The sequence below is a fragment of the Colossoma macropomum genome, unplaced genomic scaffold (assembly GCF_904425465.1).
Source record: "Colossoma macropomum unplaced genomic scaffold, Colossoma_macropomum, whole genome shotgun sequence".
Classification (NCBI taxonomy): domain Eukaryota; kingdom Metazoa; phylum Chordata; class Actinopteri; order Characiformes; family Serrasalmidae; genus Colossoma; species Colossoma macropomum.
Window position 1 is genome coordinate 26,072,596 of NW_023494789.1, and position 20,288 is coordinate 26,092,883.

Below are 20,288 nucleotides of genomic sequence, written 5' to 3' on the forward strand. Positions count from 1 at the left end.
ATTTTAAGTACAAGTTAAACATTTTAAGTGACTAAAGTCCACACACAACAACTCAATATGAATAGACCATCTTTTAATTATGGACAGAGGTCTGAGTAATAGCAGGGTTAGAATTCACACATTTTCATAACACTCAGTTGTTCCACACTGAACAACTGGTATTTCTTTCAGGACAACTATGCAGTAGTGCTGTTTCCAAGAAGCTACGGGGCAGAAAGAAAATGAAAAATTGAATCTAAACAGGACTGATGCATTAAATTAATTTGAACTTATTTATACTGGTATCAGTAAACAGGAGTGCACAATGTAAACCTGACAGTTATTAAAAACCTAAAAGGTGGTGACAAATGAATGCATTGAATGAATGCAAGTAACCTGCCACTGATGTCAATGTACACTAACCTGACTCTTACAATGGTCATTCAACAAAAGTCACATTTGGGCTATGAAAACATTTCTCAGAGGATTATCAATAGCTATGATGAAGGTAGAAGAATCAAAGATTTTGGCATCAAGCTACAAGTCAAATCACTTGTTACTTCATTCAAGATTTCAGATCTGTAACTGTTAAAGGCCTATTGTGTAATCGTTGAGAACTTTAACGCAAATCTTGCTCTAAAATGCAGTAACATTTTTAAAACAAAATACTCGGATCGGTATTTTGTGCAGATACGCTTGTAAGTGATCCCTAAAGAGAGTGTCTAAGGCATAAGAAGAAAGCAAGCCAAGGGCCACCACAAGCTAACTGAAGTACTCTTCACACCTGTTTTTGGAAACGCATATTTTCAAGCAGCAGTACAAAAAGTATTCATGGAGAATGCATAACCTCTGAAAAAAATACTGTATGAAAACATCCCTGCTACCTTATACTGAATACAAAACCTCTACCAATAATTTGCTTCTGAGTAGCAAGAAGTCCTTTCTTTTTTTTGTAAGATTTTCTCCTTTTTTTTCTAAAACAAGTAAAATTCAGTCCTCAGGGGTGAATGGGATGGATGACAGTCTTCCATCATTTCATCTGCTGAAGGATCCATTAGCATGCAAGCCTCGTAGCGAAGGGCCCAGGGAGGGGGCTCAGTGGCATGGCTGATCATAGCTACCCATCAGGGAGCTTAAGCCAGGGCCGGGAAAGCCTCCGGGTCATCCACATCGGGGGCCGAAACTCCACCTGCCTGAAAAGAGGAAAAAAATTAACCCATATACAACAGATCTTACAAAGACATGATTAAGGCTGTCTGGAATGAAGCACAAGTTCCAAATGCAGTGACAGAACAGAAAAATTACAGAAAAGTCCAATTTTCCATCTGTACTTTTACATCAGAGAATCAAATTCATTAACCTAGAACAAGTTTGTGTCACAAAACAACTTAATGGCAGCTACATATTTATGTATTTTTAAGATGCTTTCCTCCAGGGTTTGTCATAAATGGACAATAGACACTTCAAATGGTCTAAATTCAGTGTACTTGCAAACTTCATTATACACTCTGGCCATGATACATGACCGATTTCCATGAAAGACAAAAACTGGTCTTGGAAAAAAAATTATATTGTGGTCACTGAACTGAAATTCTATTTTACACTGTCTAGTGTTAAGAGCTTAACCAGTATCAGGAAAACATCCTGCAGTGTAAGGATTGTTAATGACTAGAGTTTTGGTCCACACACTTAAAATACCCTCACTGAAGCTTACCTTATCTGGCCTGCGCTCACGAGGCGGCCTGGCAGCTCCACCCCCACCCCCACGGGCTCCTCTTCCTCCACGAGGTCCACCGCGACCACGCCCAGGGCGGCCCAGGTCCCCAAAGTTAATCTCCAGCTGGGTCGTAATGTCATTGGCTGGTTTGCGGAAGTGGTGATCACCAGAAGCTTCATCAGAAGGAGCCTGATGAATGGGAATAAGAAAAAGGATCTCATTTTAGTTTGTTAAACATGCTAGCCTTTTTCTGATAACTAGACGACCACTTATTAATACGAATGAATTTTACTGCTGTCAGAAAGATGACTATTATATGTGATCGTAAAACATCCTCTTCCAGCATGACTTCACAACATTTAAATTAATTTTTAATCCAGTTATCATAAAACACACACTACTACTATAAATTCAAGTGAGTAACAAATCCACTGCATGCATAAGTCTATGGGCAAAATAAGTGAATGCAGCTCAGGTTTAAAACAGATTTTTTTCAGTACAAAATGCTATTCTGAAGCAAAACTCTATTTATCTTTGGGGGCTGTCATCACAGACTTATCTAACCCATACTCCTTTTGTTCACTTTAAATCTTGTACCACACAAAGGGTTGAAATCTCATTCACATTTAAGGACAACAACTAAACATACATCCTTGGCCTTGGACTTATGCAGCAAGTATCCTTTCTTCCAGTCTGCTCCCTCGTTGGCCTTGCGAATGTTGAAGTCAGCCTTGGCTCTCTCTTTGTCCTGCTGGGCCTTCCATTCATCTAGAGTCATCTCCTTAGGCCCTTCCTCTTTTACCTCTTCAGCTTCATTCTCCCTGAGACAGGATCACACCAACAGGTCACAGTGAGCATCATGAACCAGACAGACATAATAACAGCCTTGCTCTAGTGAGATTAGTACAGGCCCTGACTGATAAACGCTACCTACTTCACAATGACATGCACGCAAGCAGTTATTATGCCTTCTGTACAAAAAAGGTAAGGAGCTACAACAGTACTTTGTAACCTACATTAACAAGTTTCCCCCCCCTTCCAAAATGTTCAGCTTAGCAAGTAATGAACGCCTGTGTTAAGATAGTGTGTAAAAGGGTCCAATTAAAATGTGATGTGTTAAAAACACTCATTACAGATTATCTGGACCTATTTTAGACAGAACTCATTTCTATCTAACACTGTTGGTGGTAAACGGAAAATTCCCAAACACCTTTCACACTACTAAATAAAAGATCTTTTTAAAACCCTTCAGCAATTCTGTGTATTATGGCAGGTTCATAAAGACAAATCAAGCTCATACAAAATGTATACACACTTGTTCTCAGAGTCAGCAGGCGGGTGCTCTTCTCCCTCATGGGCATCATCCGTTACATTTGACTGGTCAAGCTCGCTGAAAGGAGAAAAATGATAAATTCATACAATGCACTGGGATATTTGAATTATCTTCTGAAATACCAGGCGAACACTTGTTCTGCAGCAACATATCATGGCTTGTATATAATTAAAAGTTCACAGACATGGACATGTAAATGAATCATTTTCCAACACTACCTCAAATTACATACCAGCATCTACAACAGCTAAACTGCAGAAGTGCTAAATCCCAGTACACACCCTACAGAGAACACTACAGAGAACATCAGCCTTGTACTTCCACTGTTGCACATCCATTTATACTAGCTGATTTTGCAATTGGTTTCACAAACCCTGTATATATGGATGTGAATTAGCTGCTGCACTGACCTCAGTTCATCCTTGACAGTGCCCCAGTTGTGAGATCCACTTCCTCCTCGCTTTTCCTCTGCTTTCAGGCTGCTGAAACAAAAATTCATACTTAGTTTTGAGATATTAAAAGATGCACCAGTGCTGCACTGGAACACAAATCTGCAAAGCATAAAATGACATGTAAAAGGCACTGGAATGACTTACGATCGATCGCTGCCACTGTGTCTATCAAATTCACGTTTGCCACGCAAATCAAATCCATCGCTTCGGCCAACACCTCTGCCCCGTCCTCCACGGCCTCCTCTGCCGCCTCCACGACCGCGGAACGGCCTGTCCCCAGCAGACCTGAAAAGAGAGAGAGGTGTTAGAGTGAGCTAGCATGCAAGGTCTTACTGATTCATAAACAGTGTTTATGAAAATTATGAAGCACAAACCAGTACTATACTTTTACAAGTATTCTGTGCACAGCTCTGGTGTCCAGCACAGCTTGGAGGTTTCTTACACACCCACTAAACCTGACAATATTAGCATACGAGTAATCAGGTGTTCGAGTAGATAAAGCACCAAACTATGCTGTACAACTGCCCTCCATGACCAGAGCTGTGCACCCCTGGCCTAGAGAATAAGAGAATATTTACTTCCAACCACATCTGCATTATGGCATATCTTTGCACTTCTTGAGGTGAGCACACCAAGAATTTGGATATTTGAGCAACAGATTCTAGCACAGATTTGTTCATCTTTGAATAATTACTACTAGAAAACGAAGTATTAATATTTTCAGACTGACACTTCTAAATGTTATTGAAGTCCTACAACTGATTTGTTTCAGTAATTACCGATAAGTTATTTGACAGCAACATCAATTTTAAAAATCATAAGGAAAGGTCGTAAAGCAGCATTTTACCACCTGAAGAACATACCCAAGATCCCCAACATCCTAAATAGTGCCAATTGGGTGAAACTTGTAGACGCTTTTGTGTCAGCTCGTTTGGATTACTGTAATGCTCTTATCTGGTTTATGTAAGAACTCCATTACTAGTATACAGAGAGTGCAGAATGCTGTGGCACGCATCGTCCCTCATACCAAAATTAGGGAACCTATTTCTCAAGCAGCTTCAGTGGACACCTGTGTCTTTCAGAAATGGTATTAAGATACTTCTACTGGTTTTTAAATGCAATCTGTGTCTAACTCAGGAGTAGCCCTACCTAGTTATAATCTATACAGAGTCGATAGTAGCAAGAGGTGGCTGAGTGGCTATTTACATCAAATCTATCATTCAAGTGAAAACATTGAGTTTTTAGCCCTAAGAATGTGCAGAGAACAGAATAGGTTTTGTGGTAGCAGGGATCTACAGACTTTCTTCCATTCCCTCTTATACTGTAGATGATTTAGCTGAACTTTAAATCCATACATCAGCTCAGAAATGCTGATTCTGGGTGATTTTAATCTGAATTTGTTACCTAACACATCGGATCACTTCAAGAATACATGTAGAAATCTCTAACGCAACTAATTACAGAACCAACAGAAACTTACATGACCCCACTAAGTCAACACTAATAGGTTTAATTTTATCCAACAGACAAAATTACTCCTATAGGTGTTTTTGACCCTGGTTTTTGTAATCGGATGCATTAGAAACACAAGCAAAATAAAATCAGGCTCTCGAATACAAGAAATAAAGCCTGGGCAAGAAGAAAAGGTGACGCAGACTAACGGCTTACTATCCTATATTAGAAAAGCTAAAGCAGAATTCTATCTTTAGATATTTACAAATTCAGCTTCCTGATCAGAGAGAGCAGTGTCAAGCATTTAATACTCACTTTACAGCTGCCGAACATTTATTTAATAATACTAATATGGAAGCGCCTCTCAATGAAATAGACAGCCCCTGCTGTAAGACAATCTCTTTACAATTCACCCTTTTTCTCCTCACAAATTAAAACCCATAACACCAACACAAAAGAAGTACAGGATAGGATATTTTGGACCCCCCTTTTTTCCTGAGGCTTGCGACCCTGATTATTTTAGAACACACTGCATGTAGTTTTTATCTATTTTGTCAAGCAGAATTCCCAGTATCTGGACATCAGCTTATGTAATTCCACTTCACAAAGGAAGTGATGCCTCAAATCTTAACTATAGGCCCACCTCAAAATTGTCAATCTTGGACAAAATAGTAGAATGATATGGCTAAACGACAAATGCACTTTTAAACATGTTAACAAGCTTACATGTAAACAGATGCAAAAACTTGGCTTCCCGTGTCAAAACAAAGTATGTTTCCCAATGCACACAAGGAAAAAGACTGCTGAAGCAGTGCTATTGCATTATGGTTATGTGATATACAGATATACATCTGCAACTACTCTGAAATCTCTAGACCCTGTTTACCACTCTGCTTTAAGATTCACTAATGGTGACCCATACAGACCCACAACTGTGTACTATATGAAATGGGTGGCTAGTCATCTCTGTCTGTGCTTCGGGAGATTAAGTTATTTTATTCCTACTGTTATGTTTCCAAATCCTTAAAATCAAATGTTACCCTAAACCATGGTACTAATACTAGACACCAGATGCTAGTCTGTTTTGAACACCACTGCACTTGTTAGATGCACATAATTAACTTCAACAGCAACACAGTTTATAATTTTAAAAAATTAAATGAAGACTAGCTGAAATTCATGAGTCTTAGAATTTGTACTATAAATATAGAAAGCAGTCCAGGCCTAACATTTTCACTTTCAGTTTCACAAAGTGGTCTTAGCACACTTTTTTTTCAGTTTCTGCATAATAACAAAAATACCTGTCTTTCTGCATTACTCACTTTTCCACAGAGAACTCTCCACCCTCAGCTGGCTTCTCATCGGCAGGTTTGTCTGGCCGGCGCTCACGTGGGGGCCTCCTGTCAGGCCGCCTTTCTGCCTGGGGTCGACCCTCGCCCTGACCCCCCTGCTGCTGGGAGCCCTGCTGACCTTGCTGCTCTGGCCGCCGGCCCATTCTCCTCATGCCTGAAACAGAGACAAAAGTAACTTGATCAAGCATGACACAAATACATTACAACTTTTTTACTTTAAGAATCTAAATGCAGCAGTGTGGACAAGGTTTTCCCCACACATCATCTTACTGTTCGCAACAGATTAAATTATTATGATCATTAAACTGTTATTATTATTGTTAATTGTTATTTATAAAAGGCCCCTACTAGCCACCTGCATTATGAGGGACATTAACATTCTGATCCGTTTATCTTGGTCATGGAGGGGGTGGGTGGGTTGGGGGTCTGTGGCTTAAATGCATGAACATCTCAGAACTTTGACACATGCTCATCAAAGCCTTTTGGTCAGGATGCTTAGGAAAAAGGTTTTTTTTTAACAACTACACCTAATGTCACAGACCTGTCAAACCTTCAATAAGGCCACTGAAGGTGTAGCACCAGTGCAGGTCCTGGAAAGGCGCCGCCTGCTGACCCTGATTCTCCGTCCACCTACCAAAATAGCAGTGCGGTGGAGCTGCACCTGTCTGGCCTCCCTCCCTTCACCAAATGTGCGAGCCCTGAGAGTCGAGCCACAACACTGGCAACACTAAAAAGCTCTGAGCAAAGAAAGCTGAGGCATTTCCCCCCGGAGAATCAACATTTCAGCTCTATGTGGAGCTTAACAAGTACGATTTAGAAAAAGTTAAACCCGCTGCTAGAGCTCCACTGCTGAGGCTGCCATTAGGGAGCTAGCTAGCTACTTAGCTAGCTAGTTAGCCAGCTAGCCAAGGGCGCTCGCCTCAACTTCGCACGATATAAAAGCTGAAGAAACTGCGTTTGGAAATGTATCTCGCTATTAAGGTTATCTACTCACTCTTAATAAAGGTCTGAAACTGAAAAAACGAAAAAAAAATGAGCAACTTCCATGTCTGACGTTCAAGCCCCTCACTGCTCCTCTCCAGCCACGAGGTTTTCACGAAGCTGAAGTCAGATTCTCGTTCGCCAGGTTCTTCTTCTAATTTCCCCGTTCCACCTTAAATCGAGCAGCAGTTATTATATCGTCTCGGGGGGCAGAATGTAACTGCTGCACCATTTAAGGTTGAACGGGAAAGTTCGTCCAAGAAGCTGGCGAAAGGTAAGCTGCCTTCAGCCTCTTAAGTTAGTCTCCGCCTGTTCACATCGCGGTTATCTCTCTAACTAACCCCGCCATCTAACAGGATCCCAGTACGAGCTCCAGCTTTAAACTGCAAAATGCACCCAGCACCACCGGCCGGGGCTCACTTTGATTACAGCGCGCCTTAAGAGTTAACAAAGCGACGGAGCAGGCAAAGCCTCCGTGAAGCTCGACTGAGGTCCAAATCACATCAAGTGTGGCTGTGAAGTTGCTTCTCAGGCATGACAACACGATGATGGAGAAAAGGCCCTCGGTGGATTCAGCAGCAACAGGTTCAGCGCGCGCCATTAAGAGCTGAACATCAGTGAGTTAATCAGGCTGCAGAAGCGCGTTTCTATTGTGTCAGGCTACAAACACAGAAGCGCTGGAAGCGTGACCTCATGGTGCAACCTGCACACCCTGAGCTCAGGCTGGTGAAAAGAGGGCTTCGCCACATTACTTGTGAAGTGCTAACCCACTCACCTTCCTTCTTGAGGGAAACAGGTGCCTGTGGCTCTTCTTTCTTCTCTGGAAGTGGAGCTTTTCTGTCTTTCTGGGACTCTTTCTTGGGCTGCTTTGCTGCCTGAGCCGCGCTCTTGGCGGCACCCGGAGCGGGCGCGTCCTTCTTCTTGGTTTCTGCCTGCTTTATCAACTCGAACGGATCCCCTTCATCATCAAATAGCTGGTCGAACCGATTGGTTACGACGCAGCCGAAACCTTCTTGCAGATGTCCGGGCATGATGGCGCCCCTTCAGCAGGATTCTCCTCCGATTCTACGAGGCTTGGTGCGAGCTGCTCGCTTGTAAAGGCCACAAGATGGCTGGGGAAAAGACTTTCGCTTCTCTTCCGGCGTGGGAAACATCCGGGACCTGCGCCCTAGTAACGCTTGGGATTTGTAGTCCTAACGTTTGACACGTGCAGCAACAAAATAAACTTACAGATAAAATAAACTAAACTAAATACAATAAAATGACCACGTGGTTCAATCATTAAAATATGTTTGCTTAGATAAATTTAGAAGGCTCAGTGAATGACGTCAGTTCCTATGTAGTGAACTTTTCTAAGGGTTACAGAACTACAATGGCAGTTAAAAATGTAAAGGCCTTATTGAGACTTAAGGAGTGTTTATCAGTTAAGGTCTGTATGGGGCATGGGTGGAGTGCACAGTCAAAAGTCCCTCCCAGTTTCTTATGGGAATACTGATATTATTATAAAAGTATATAAACAGAGACATTTGATCAAATACTTTGTATATATTAAGCAGCCTTCATCAAGTGTTTGCCCCTCCTATAGACATATTTCCGCAATCATATATTGTATTTGGTAAGTCTAATTTCTTTTTATTTGAAGTTTTCGTTTTTTTTTTTATTTAAGGCATTCTGAGTTTAGTCCCCTGTTTACCAAGTGGAAAGTGGAAAAGAGTCCACATGTTCCCTTTGATTAACTCTTTGGGTGATTTAAAGGGGAATTCCATAGATTTTTTTTCAAATTTCTACGTAATTAAATTGTGAACAAAGGCATTCAGAGTGGTTTCATGTGAAAAGCGTCATTCTAGAGGCGTTCTCTAGAAGCTCTGTTTCAGAAAGTTATTACACAGAATGGTTATTAACACTGCCTGATGGCCTGAGACATTTTAAAGTTTGCTTTTTTTTTTAAAATGTATATTTTAAAAAAAAGCAAATGTAATTTTATGTATATACATGTATGTAACTCAGAAGGCAGTTGTTGCTCCACTGGTCATTTCGGATAGCGAATTAAATGTCTATATTGATGTTGTAGACATCACAGCTTCTGGCTTCTTTCACTAGCGCTGCAAAGAAAATTTCAACAATGCACCTTTTTAAAGTTTCTTTAAAACTCTGATTCAACACAAACAGTTATCCAGCTTTGGTTTTAATAAAGAATCATTAAAATTACCCTCTAACATAAAGTTTTGTGGCATTGTCTTGCTGTAGCGTGAAGCTCCATTCAGAAAATTTGTAGTGAAGTTTTGTACTATGGGCTCCATCCCAGAAATAAGGAGTGACCAGCTCCAGAGGTTTTCATGCATGCCTAAGCCATGACACTACTTCAACCATGTTTCATAATGAACCTCTTCGATTTTTGCCTCAGTTTATTTTGTTTGCTGGTTATTAAGAACAACAGTCTAAGGACAATTCTAAGTCCCTTTATCATTACCAGTTCCCGTTGTATGTTTCCTTTAGTTTACAAACTGTTTGCTGTTCTTTTTATTCAGCTCTTTGTGTTGGTTTATGTGTACTGACTCCAAAGACAGACCAAGGACTGAACGTCAGAAGTTCTGCAATGTTCTATAAATGTTATCATGAGCAAAGTACAAGCAACAAATAACACATTAAGACAATATGCACTGATATTTATGGAAAGTCTCCAAAACAGTAAATCCTCAGAATAACACTGTACTTTTTAATAAGGAAGTTCAATTTAATTCAAATGTCCCAAACAGATTATTTTAAACTTTCTTTTTTTTTTTTAATTAATAAATAATTTTGCCTTTTTGTTCTGGAAGAGCACTGAGATCCAAACAAGTTTTGTAGGCTCCTCCAATTTAATCTTTCCCTCCACTAACCCACCTTGACATTGTCATTCTGTTTATAGGTTTACATACTCACACAGCACATGCAGGTTCACTGGTGGTTTTGGATAGTATATAAAATGGCTATAGTTGTGTATATTTGCGTAGACATCGTGAGCCCTGGTTCGAATCACCACCGCTGTAAAGAAATATGGGTCGGCAAGTTTCCCTACAAACGAACCATTTCACATAAAAAAACACTCTGAGTGACTCTGTTTACATCTCAAGAATTGAATTATTCTGAAGAATTTTGAAGAATTGGTGGAATTCGCCTTTAATGAGGTCTAGGAGCGGGACTGTAACGCGCATGCGCTCTTTATCCCAAACGAGGCTCTGCCATGATCACGCACGTGCAGCCAGAGTAGTTGTAACAGGGAAACTAGATAACCTGGCAGGTGTTCATTACATGGGAAGTGTCAGACGATGAGAATCTGATTAAAAATGCTGAGATACACAGCGCTGTGTTTTTTGGCGTTGATTAAAAAACACTTGCGCTTCGTTCATATTTGCGAATCGATTCCAACGAGTCACCTGAAAGAGTCGTTATAAACGATTCATCCGCGAGGTTACCATCGGTACCTGTCCTCTGCAGATCATTTTTGCCATCGTTCTCCCCTTCACCTGAGAGTGGCTTTGTAGCCTCGACACGAACACATCTCGGCCATATTCTCTGAATAAAACTGCCCAAAATGTCGCATGCCGTTACGGAAGCGATGATTGAGTCCTATGCTCTGATGATCTTGGTGATGTCGACGTTTTTCGTTTACCTCTGTGGGATGGTGTGGGCTTTCTGTAATCCGAAGCTCAGTGGGATAGAGGACGAAGACACACCAGAATGTGAGAGTGACACCGGGAAGACCAACGAAGTTTCAATGGAACAGTTCTTTCACTCCGCTGGAGAGACACAGAGGACCAGAGACTGGAGAGAAGCGCACACTACTGACCTACCATGGGCCCAGGCTTGTGGAAGTCCAGTGTTTTTGGAGCAGTCCTCTCACAGCTGTTACATTAACTCTTCTTATGATGTGGATTGACTCACAAACCCACTTTGACTTTTGTAGGCTGCAGCAGTGTCACCGAAATGGAAGGATAAACTGTAAACAAAGTCGTATTCTGAGGTAAGAGACAATTACTGGCGTCCATATTTTGATGTTTGATTTTTTTTCTCTTTTCATTATTCAGATTAACTAATCATTATCATCATTTTTGTTATTCAGGTGACCCTCATCTTCTGATTCCCTCCTCCTGTGGCTGGATATTGAAGCTATTCTTACAGTAGAGAACCATCTAACTGGGGCTTTGTTCTGTTCTTTTCACTGCTGCTGCTACATCATAGAAATATTAGCTGCTGACTCAAGTGTCTAGCAGTAATAGAGAGCATTTAGAGATCCACTTGTTTTATTTGATGATATAAAGACAGTAAATAATGTTCAGAACAATTTCAGTCATTGATGTAAGTCTTCTTTAAGAAGTTTAGTAAGACCAAATCTAGAAGCATTTGTTTTGGGAACTGAACCAAATTGGCCCTTTGCATTTTTTAAAGGCCTGTGCGTGTCTTTAACAGGGTTTTCAAGGTTGTATGGCTTTAGATGGTTCTTCAAGTGTTCTTTAGTAAAAGCAATGGCTGTATTTAGAACCATGAGTTAAACCATGAGGTGAAATGACTCTTCAGATTGATGGTGAATGTGTTGTATATGGTTCTGTATAGCACAAAAATGTTACATTGTAACAATACCAGAACCCTTTTAGTGGTATATAGAACCACTTTCAGAAAGGTTCTATATAGAACAATATACAACACAATTTATCATCAATCTGAAGAACCATTCCACTATGCAAAGAACCATTTAACCATGAAAAGGGTCTACATAGAACTCATGGTTCTAAATGGAGCCACTGCCTTTACTAACAAACTCTTGAAGAACCATCTTTTCTAAGTGTGTAAAAATAACATCCTAAAACTAAAGGTAGACAAAACCCTAAACCGTGAAAAAACAGCCTCATATCAACCCTCTGCAGAGTGGATTAGGGATTAGAAAGAGGACATGAGAGCACGCTCTGTCTGTGGTCAGCCACTGGAAGGTGATGACCCAGCAGACTCTCTATCCACTAGCACTAGCTGTCCTCTATCTGATTTGGGCTCATCTCTCACAAAAGGACAACATCATCTTTATACCAGCTGCCAAATGAGGCCATGGGGGACAACCAAAATAATCAGAAACCTGAGTCAGTTCAAAAAATGATTATTTTACTTGGAATGTTTAGCGTTTGTTCAAGTTTAAACCACTCAAGGCACCACTCTTATTTCTGAATCTTAATTCATCAGTGTGCTCAAATAAACATTTAACTCGTTTTATAGAACATTGTAATAACCAGTTTATAGAACTTTACATGGTCCTCAGATAGTAGTTAGGATGGAATTAGCAAGTAAATACAAAGGATACAAAGGCACATCTGCAACAGAATACATCTAACATTAAAAGTGCTTTTTTAAACTATGAAAACATATTTAATTACATATAGGTCCTTGGTTAAGAGGCTGATGGGTGGATGGTATAATTTCAAATTTTGACAATTTGACAGTTTTGAACATTATTTTTATATTTATTGATATTCTGAGGTCATTGCATCCTTGCTAAAAAGGCTTTTCAGTTACGTCTAATACATCTCCAAGTCCAAATAAGGTATTCGGTACATCTCACATTTAAAACCAGTATTACCAGTGTTTGTTTCTGTGGAGTTCACATTGAGGTATAACCACAGGTTAAATATAGAAGAAAGTAATTTAACACTGGTGACATTATTATAAAGCATGTATAGTATAAAGTGGGCATGAATGTTATAATCTCCTCCACATCCTCCATTATGGTGATTTATGCTGTGCATCCAATATCCTCATTTTTCAGTTTCTTCCGAACAGCATCTTCGAGGTCTAGTAATTTCTCATAGAGTGTCTCTGCCATGGTGTCATCAACATCCATCTAAAAATACACAAGCAAAAAGACAGGACTGCCAAATGTCAAACCGGATAAAGCAAGAAGAACAGCATTGTAATTTCACTCTGAGATGAGTCATTTTTTTGTCGAGACTATCTATTATAATGGTACATTCTGTCACATTTGATTTTTTTTCATTATAAAATGTAACTATAATGGGACGTGATCCTGAAAGAAAAGGGCTAATGCTGACTCTGACCTTGTGAGGCAGGGTGTAGTTGTTTCCCAGACCGGAGGTTAAACTGTGGTATTTGGCCATCGGATCCAGTGCCTCAGGTTTCTGCTTGAACAGCCAAAACTGGAATACAAAATCAAAGATGAATGCAGACCTTGATGCAGTAACAAAGTCACAAAAAGTTTTCTGCAACTGACACAGACAAATGTACCTGAAGGTTTACTGTATATCATCTATGAAATGCCACCTTTGATTGATACAAATCACTGGACTCTGGTGCAGTAGAAACATGTTATCTGGAGTGATTAATGACACTTTACTATCAGACAGTCTAATGGGCAAATCTGTGTTTGGCTAATGCCAAGGGAATGCACTAAAGTTTGGTGGAGGAGGGACAATGGGCTGGTTGTGTTTTTCAGGGTTTGGGTCCCTTAGTTCCAGTGAAGGGTAATGTTAATGCTACAGCATACAAAGACATTGTAGACAATTATATGCTTCCAAGTTTATGGCAACATTTTGGGGAAGGCTGTTTTCTTTTCCAGCATGACTGTACCCCTGTGCCCAAAGCGAGGTCCATAAAGACATGGTTTGACTAGTTTGGTGTAGAGGAACTCCAGTGGCCTGCACAGAGCCCTGTCCTTAACCCTAGTGAAAATCTTTGGGATGAACTGAAACATAGATTGTGAGCCAGGCCTTTTCGTTCAACGTCAGTGCCTGACCTCACAAATGTTCTTTTGACAGAATGGACATGCATTCCTAGAGACACACTCTAAAATCTAGTGGAAAGAATTCCCAGAAGATTGGAGGCTGTTAGATTGGAGGCAGTTGCAAAGGGGCCAACTCCATATTAATGCCCATGGTTTTGCAATGGGATGTCCAACAATCTTATACAGGTGTGATGGTCAGGTGTCCGCATACTTTTGGCCAAATAGTGTAGTTGTACATACCAAAGCCTCAGCTCCGTTATAAGATGTGAGGGTGAAAGTGTTGGTGAAGATTCTAATCTAAAGAAATAAGAAGGTAAAAAGATAAGTAGCATTATTTATTAAAATCAAAGTCAGGACTGTATATGTGATGTTCAGCCAAAAAGGATACATATTACAGAGATACTGGAAACTTACCAACCACATTATGGGCATAATAAGAGTCCAGAAGAAGGACGGTAGGATGCCATATGTGAGGTTAGTCATCACAAGTCCAGGACAGATCACTGATGAATACATTCCCTGAGGGACAGAATATCAGTACCTGTAGTTATGACTAAAGATGCTTATATGTCATATCATACTCTCAGTTAGGAATCATTGAAATTGCACTGTGAGCGTAATTTGCTCTAGAGGTGGCCAAAATGATGATATATGATCATTATCTTGATAAGTTATGTCACATTACACTTTTCTGAGTGTATTTGAGACCAACCACCAGTGTATAATAACTGTATGAACTGCATAGTAGCAAGTAGCTGATGTCAGCCCGTTATGCTGTATCATTTATTGTGAAAAAGTCTTCAAGTATTGTGATATTATATCTTTCTATATATCTGTGTGGAGTCACTGAGCTGCCTTATAGTGTTGTCACCTTGCTGTTGTAGTGGCGATTGAAGGCCAGGCTTAGCAGGTCTGAGGCGTATTTGGAGGAGCTGTAGGGCTCCTTGCCTTGCTTGTGCTGCGGGTCATCCAGACTGAAGGCTGACCGGCGGGCGTTGCTGGACGACGTCCAGATGATCAGAGAGCTGCTGCCTGGTCGGCACAACAAGGGCTCCAGCTCTCGTACCTGCGGTAGGAGGGACAGAGTAAAGGGCAGAAGAAAATGGCAGAGAAAAACATCACCCCATGAGAGTAAGGGCAGCATTCAGTAGTGCATCACGACCAAACAATGTGATTTTCATTTTTTCACGGTAAAACATCTGGCTCCTACAAAGATTATGAGCTAAACTGTGGCAGAAGGAAACAAGTTCTGCAGCTCTTCTGAATGAGCCAGTGCCTATGAGTGCTGACCTCACAACAAGGAGATAAAAAATGCATGGAGCTTTGCATTTATCCCAAGGTAGCACTTTAATCAGCTGTTCAGTTTTTTTCACTTACTGCAGACCGACACAGAAAACTTAATTATTAAACACAATCCCAAACATTTGACAGGCAGAGTATATCTAATGTAACTCTTAACAAAACACAAAAAACAGAACAAAGAAGGAGCATGTGTGAGAAGAAAAGACAAGGACAGAAACATAAACCCTGAAGGTCCTCTCGTTCTGCTGCTGCGCCAGGAGAAAACTGATACTTCTGTCCTACAGGCTGACACGACCCATCACAACTACTGCAACTTTAATGCTCACCTGAGACACAGTATTTGCCCTGCACAACAAGACATCTGGAGAATAACAGCTCTGGAACTCTGTCTCCAGTTTTTAAATGGGATGAGTTGAGATCCCATACATGCATCAGCATGAACGAAGCTTTAAATCAGCCAATCGGAGTGCCATTTGATTTAAGTATGCTTCACCATAAACAAGTTTTAAATTAGCTGTTGACATTGAAAGCTTTCAGTGGAAGGTTTGTTTGAGGATGATTCTGCATCTACTGTTTGTACTTGTATATATGTGTATATGATTTTAGGGCATCTCATACTTGTCTGTTGTGGATGTGTAAAGTGGTATTCTGTCTACTTTTTGCGAAACATAATGTTTTAAAAAAGACACATTCTTGATTCTGAATGGTGATTCTGACAAGACATGTAGATCACTCCTCTGGCTCACTACTCACCAATATGAAATGACCGAAGAGATTAGTAGCAAACACTTGTTGTAGACCATCAGAGGTAACCTCATCTTTCTGAGTCAAGAGACCCTCTCCCGTAGAAAACATGTGGACTGCCTTACTGTGAATACATAACAAAATGATGAGTGGACCTTTTTCTTCTGGGCACAGTTAATGCACATGAAAAAGGAAGAATAGAAGCTGACATGTATGTGATACTGTACTATTAACAGCACCAACATTTATATAAGAAGAAAACAGTGCTGGGTCTGTACCCTGAAAACAAGCCTCTGTAGAAAGCTTTGTGATCCACCTGTGGATTAGGCATGATTCCAGCATTGAGGTAAAGGTAGTCCAGCCTGTTGTACCTGTTCAAAAGAATAAGCGTTGATTTCACAAGACCTCAGACTGTTTTTATTTGGTTGAAAGCACTGATTACATAGTATATGAAAAAGATTTTGACTGATGATCACAGCCGAAAGTTCATGACCATATTTAGAGGTACAATTTTACACCAAAGAGTGAGATGCCTTTCTTAAGCTACTTTTAAGGCAATGTCCCCAGAAAGAGAGCAAAACAAATTAATTATGTCACAAATTTCCATTCAGTCAGCCTACAGAGACTTACCTCAACATACACTGGAATACCAAATGTAGACCAGTGGTTCCCAACCCTGGTCCTGGAGCACAGAGCCCAGCACATTTTTCTGATCGAACACACCTACTAGTTAACAAGCAGGGCAGGGGTAGCGGACCAGAGTTGGGAACGTGTGATGTACATATATTTTCAATTTGTAAGACAAAAAGCCCTCTTCATTCATTTTTGAGTGAGTGAACTGAAAGAGTACAGTTGGACTAAACTTTACCTCTGTCTGACCTCCTGGGCAGCTTTGAGGACAGAGTGCATTCTTCCGACATCTAGCTGAACCAAGGATATGTGGGCCTGGGGGTGAGAGACCAGCAGAGCCTGGCGGGCAGCTTCGGCCCTCTGTCCATTCCTGCAGGCCAGACACAGCTGCACCTGAGCATCGTGGCTCAGGAGGCGCTCACAGAGGGCAAGACCGATGCCACTGTGCAACAACACACACATACATGGGGCATTAGCTAAATAGCACTTCCACAGGGAATCAGTCACAATGTGTCAGAAGTCTACTTAAGAAGAAGAAGCAGTGTTTTCTGGGTTTAAAGACTAGCAAACCCCCCTTCTGATGATGTATCTTGAAGGTGGGAGGAACTTCGAAAAACAGCCCTGGGTTGGAATTTCTGGCGGTGTGCCATTTTTAACATGTTTTATTCGTATTTATACATGTAAATTATCTGGTTAGCTCGCAAATGTATAGCTAGCATTACTGCTAGGAAGCCAAATATCAGCCATGTAACTGTCTTCAAATCATAATTACAATGGAGAGAATGGATCACTACAACAGACAGAAGTGACTCATCAGATGAAGAGGACAACAAGCCAACAGTGAAAGTTAGCAAGGTAACCGGGCTATAGGAGCTTTACACCTTGCAGTGTGGCTTCTCTTCTCTGACGGCTAACCTGAAAAGCTTACCTCAAAATATGCTGAACACAGATAGAATCACTATTTTCTCCACAGTTTTATTTGACAGCTGAGGTAAGGATCACATTAATGCTAGCTTTGTTGTATTTACTAGCCCATAGATCTAGGCTAGCAGTAAGGACTGGTTGACACCACAGGGATTTCCAGTGGTTGTCTGACTTGCATTATGCATGCAGGTTTCTGTAGTGAGAGAACACTGATGAACGAAAACATGAAAATGATAAACAAAAAAACAAAAACTGTCAATTCTGTCAGATTCATGAGGCTGAGGGATACAATGCTGTGCAACAGAATACCTCGTAACATGACAAATAACCTACTGAACTATAGTTTTAGGCCAGAATGCCCCTTTAAAAATCATGGGCCCTTTGAAAAGGACAAAATGTGAAAAAGGGGAATTGTGCATAAACAAAAACTGTAAACTGGTCAAACTTTTCTAACGCTCTAATGGGTAATCAAGAAATATAGACATAGCTGCATTACTGGAAGCTGAATATATATTATATATTGCATAACCATTTTATACGCTGGTAAGAAACATTATAGGTAACACTTTTAGTGGCCAACTACACTCTTAAAAAGATGGTTCTTCAAGGGCTCTTCAGTAAAGAGAGTGGTTGTATTTAGAACCATGAGTTCTGTATAGAGCCACTTGCATGCTTAAATGTTTCTGTGCATGGTGAAATGGTTCTTCATATTGATGGTCTGTATGTTATATATGGTTCAATACAGAACATTTTTGGTTCTGTATGGCACAACAAAGGTTCTTCCATGGTTAAGATGTTAAGTTTGTAACAAGAGAAGAGCCCCTTTTGGTGCTATGTACACATTCACCATCAATATGAAGAACCATTTCACCATATAAAGAACCAGTCAAGCATTAAATAGTTCTATATAGAACCATTTCCTTTACTAAAGAACCCTTGAGGAACCATCTGTTTGTGTGTGGATCTTTACTGTAACTGGAAATACTTTACGTTTTACAGGCGTGAGAATAAGTTGTGTCGTACAGTTTAGCACCTGATCAGCAGACTCAATCTGAACGAACTCAGCATTAATCATATCACACAGACAGATGTCGAGAGCAGACTGAGCTGTTTACCTGTTCGCCCCGGTCACCAGCACCACTTTCCCCATCCCGCTACTGAGCCGTTTCACGGCGGCTCTGCACTGTTAGCATGGCCGCTGCCGCCACAGGCTCCGCCCCTATGGTGTGATTGGATGTCATAACGCCATCGGCCAATGAAACCTATTCACTGTCTGACGAAAGAACTACATTAGCCAATGGCGTTGTCCTACAGTCAGGCCAGCGCGAGCAGCAGGGTGGAATTTGACTCCAGGGCTGGTGTGGCGGAGGAGGGCAGTCGGTCAGCCAATCCCAGACTCACCTCACTTTATTTCATCTTACAACGTCTCAGTCTAACACACCCGAGGCACTGAGTTCGGCATCAGGTGAAGGAAATCATGTGAGAGAAAAAAATATTACAAAGACTGCAGAGACTAAAATTAATATACATACTCGGAACTTAATACCTGCATACATAATAAAACAAATGCTTTGAAGGAGTCCAGCTGTCTGTGAGAAATTCATGCTGTTTAGTAGCAGGAAGATCATTTACTATCATATATACACTTTGCTTATGTAAAGAATTTCTGTTCAAGGAGGAAAAATCAAAATGAAAGGAAATGAAAAGGACTTACAGTAAATTTCAAAAGAGACAGGGAAAGTAAAATAGTATACTAAACACACTGTGGAATTACAAAGGGAAAAACATACTAAACACACTGGAATTACAAAGGGAAAAACAAAAATGCTGTTTAAAGGTGCAGTGTGTAAGATTTAGGGGGGCGTCTATTAGCAGAAATGGAATATAGTATACAAAACCATACTTTCATTAGTGTATAATCACCTGTAACTACAAATCATTATTTAGCTTAAAATGAGTCCTTCATATCTACATAGGGAGCGGGTCCTCTTCCAACTGAGTTTGCCATGTTGTGGCACAATGTTTCAACAGAAGCCCAGAATGGACAAACCAAATGCTGGCTCTTCGTGTTTTTACACTGATGTGGCAGCTTGCATTCACATTTACATTTACATTTACAGCATTTAGCAGACGCTCTTATCCAGAGCGACTTACAAAAAGTGCTTTGTCTATCAAGAGAAAGTGTCTTTGCTAGTTACCAATAGGCTAGAGAGAAAGCCAGTCCTGAGCTCAGATACTGCTAGAAACAAAAGTCCATGTTGATATCTAAAGAAAAGGGAACAAAGTTAAACACAGTGCAGTGCAGTGCAATACAATACATTTCAGTAAGTGCAGTACAATACATTACAATCAATACTTAATTCAGTGCTCATTTAAGTGCTATATAAACAGATGTGTCTTCAGTCTGCGTTTGAAGGCAGCGAGAGACTCTGCTGTTCGGACAGCCAGTGGGAGTTCGTTCCACCACCTGGGTGCCAGGACAGAGAAAAGTCTTGATGCTTGTCTTCCACACGTCTTGAAGGATGGTGGGTCAAGCCGAGCTGTACTCGAAGCTCGAAGGGCTCGTGGTACAGTTCGAGTTTTGACCATTTCCATCAAGTAGGGAGGGACTGGTCTGTTTTTGGCTTTGTAGGCAAGCATCAGGGTTTTAAATCTGATG

The 20,288-nt window shown here is 40.7% G+C and overlaps 2 protein-coding genes across 3 annotated transcripts; both read right to left on the bottom strand.

Annotated features, from left to right (window-relative positions):
- Positions 1-52: 52 nt before the first annotated feature.
- On the bottom strand, positions 53-8,407 carry serbp1a (SERPINE1 mRNA binding protein 1a). Of its 2 annotated transcripts, none has more exons than XM_036570671.1 (8): positions 8,042-8,407; positions 6,256-6,439; positions 3,626-3,766; positions 3,440-3,511; positions 3,012-3,086; positions 2,346-2,517; positions 1,694-1,885; positions 53-1,172 (listed from the first exon to the last, which is right to left on the bottom strand). In XM_036570671.1, the coding sequence occupies exons 1-8, from the start codon at positions 8,295-8,297 to the stop codon at positions 1,113-1,115; spliced, it is 1,152 nt and encodes a 383-aa protein (XP_036426564.1). In that variant the 5' UTR covers positions 8,298-8,407; the 3' UTR covers positions 53-1,112. The 2 variants fall into 2 exon arrangements, with proteins under 2 accessions (XP_036426564.1, XP_036426565.1); XM_036570672.1 differs by having other exon boundaries at positions 3,440-3,508; positions 8,042-8,406.
- A 3,971-nt stretch (positions 8,408-12,378) lies between these two features.
- hsd17b7 (hydroxysteroid (17-beta) dehydrogenase 7) lies at positions 12,379-18,831 on the bottom strand. Its single transcript, XM_036570673.1, has 9 exons — positions 18,745-18,831; positions 16,944-17,147; positions 16,354-16,446; positions 16,085-16,199; positions 14,901-15,095; positions 14,444-14,548; positions 14,270-14,326; positions 13,347-13,445; positions 12,379-13,132 (listed from the first exon to the last, which is right to left on the bottom strand). The coding sequence occupies exons 1-9, from the start codon at positions 18,777-18,779 to the stop codon at positions 13,025-13,027; spliced, it is 1,011 nt and encodes a 336-aa protein (XP_036426566.1). The 5' UTR covers positions 18,780-18,831; the 3' UTR covers positions 12,379-13,024.
- Between the last annotated feature and the right edge of the window lie 1,457 nt (positions 18,832-20,288).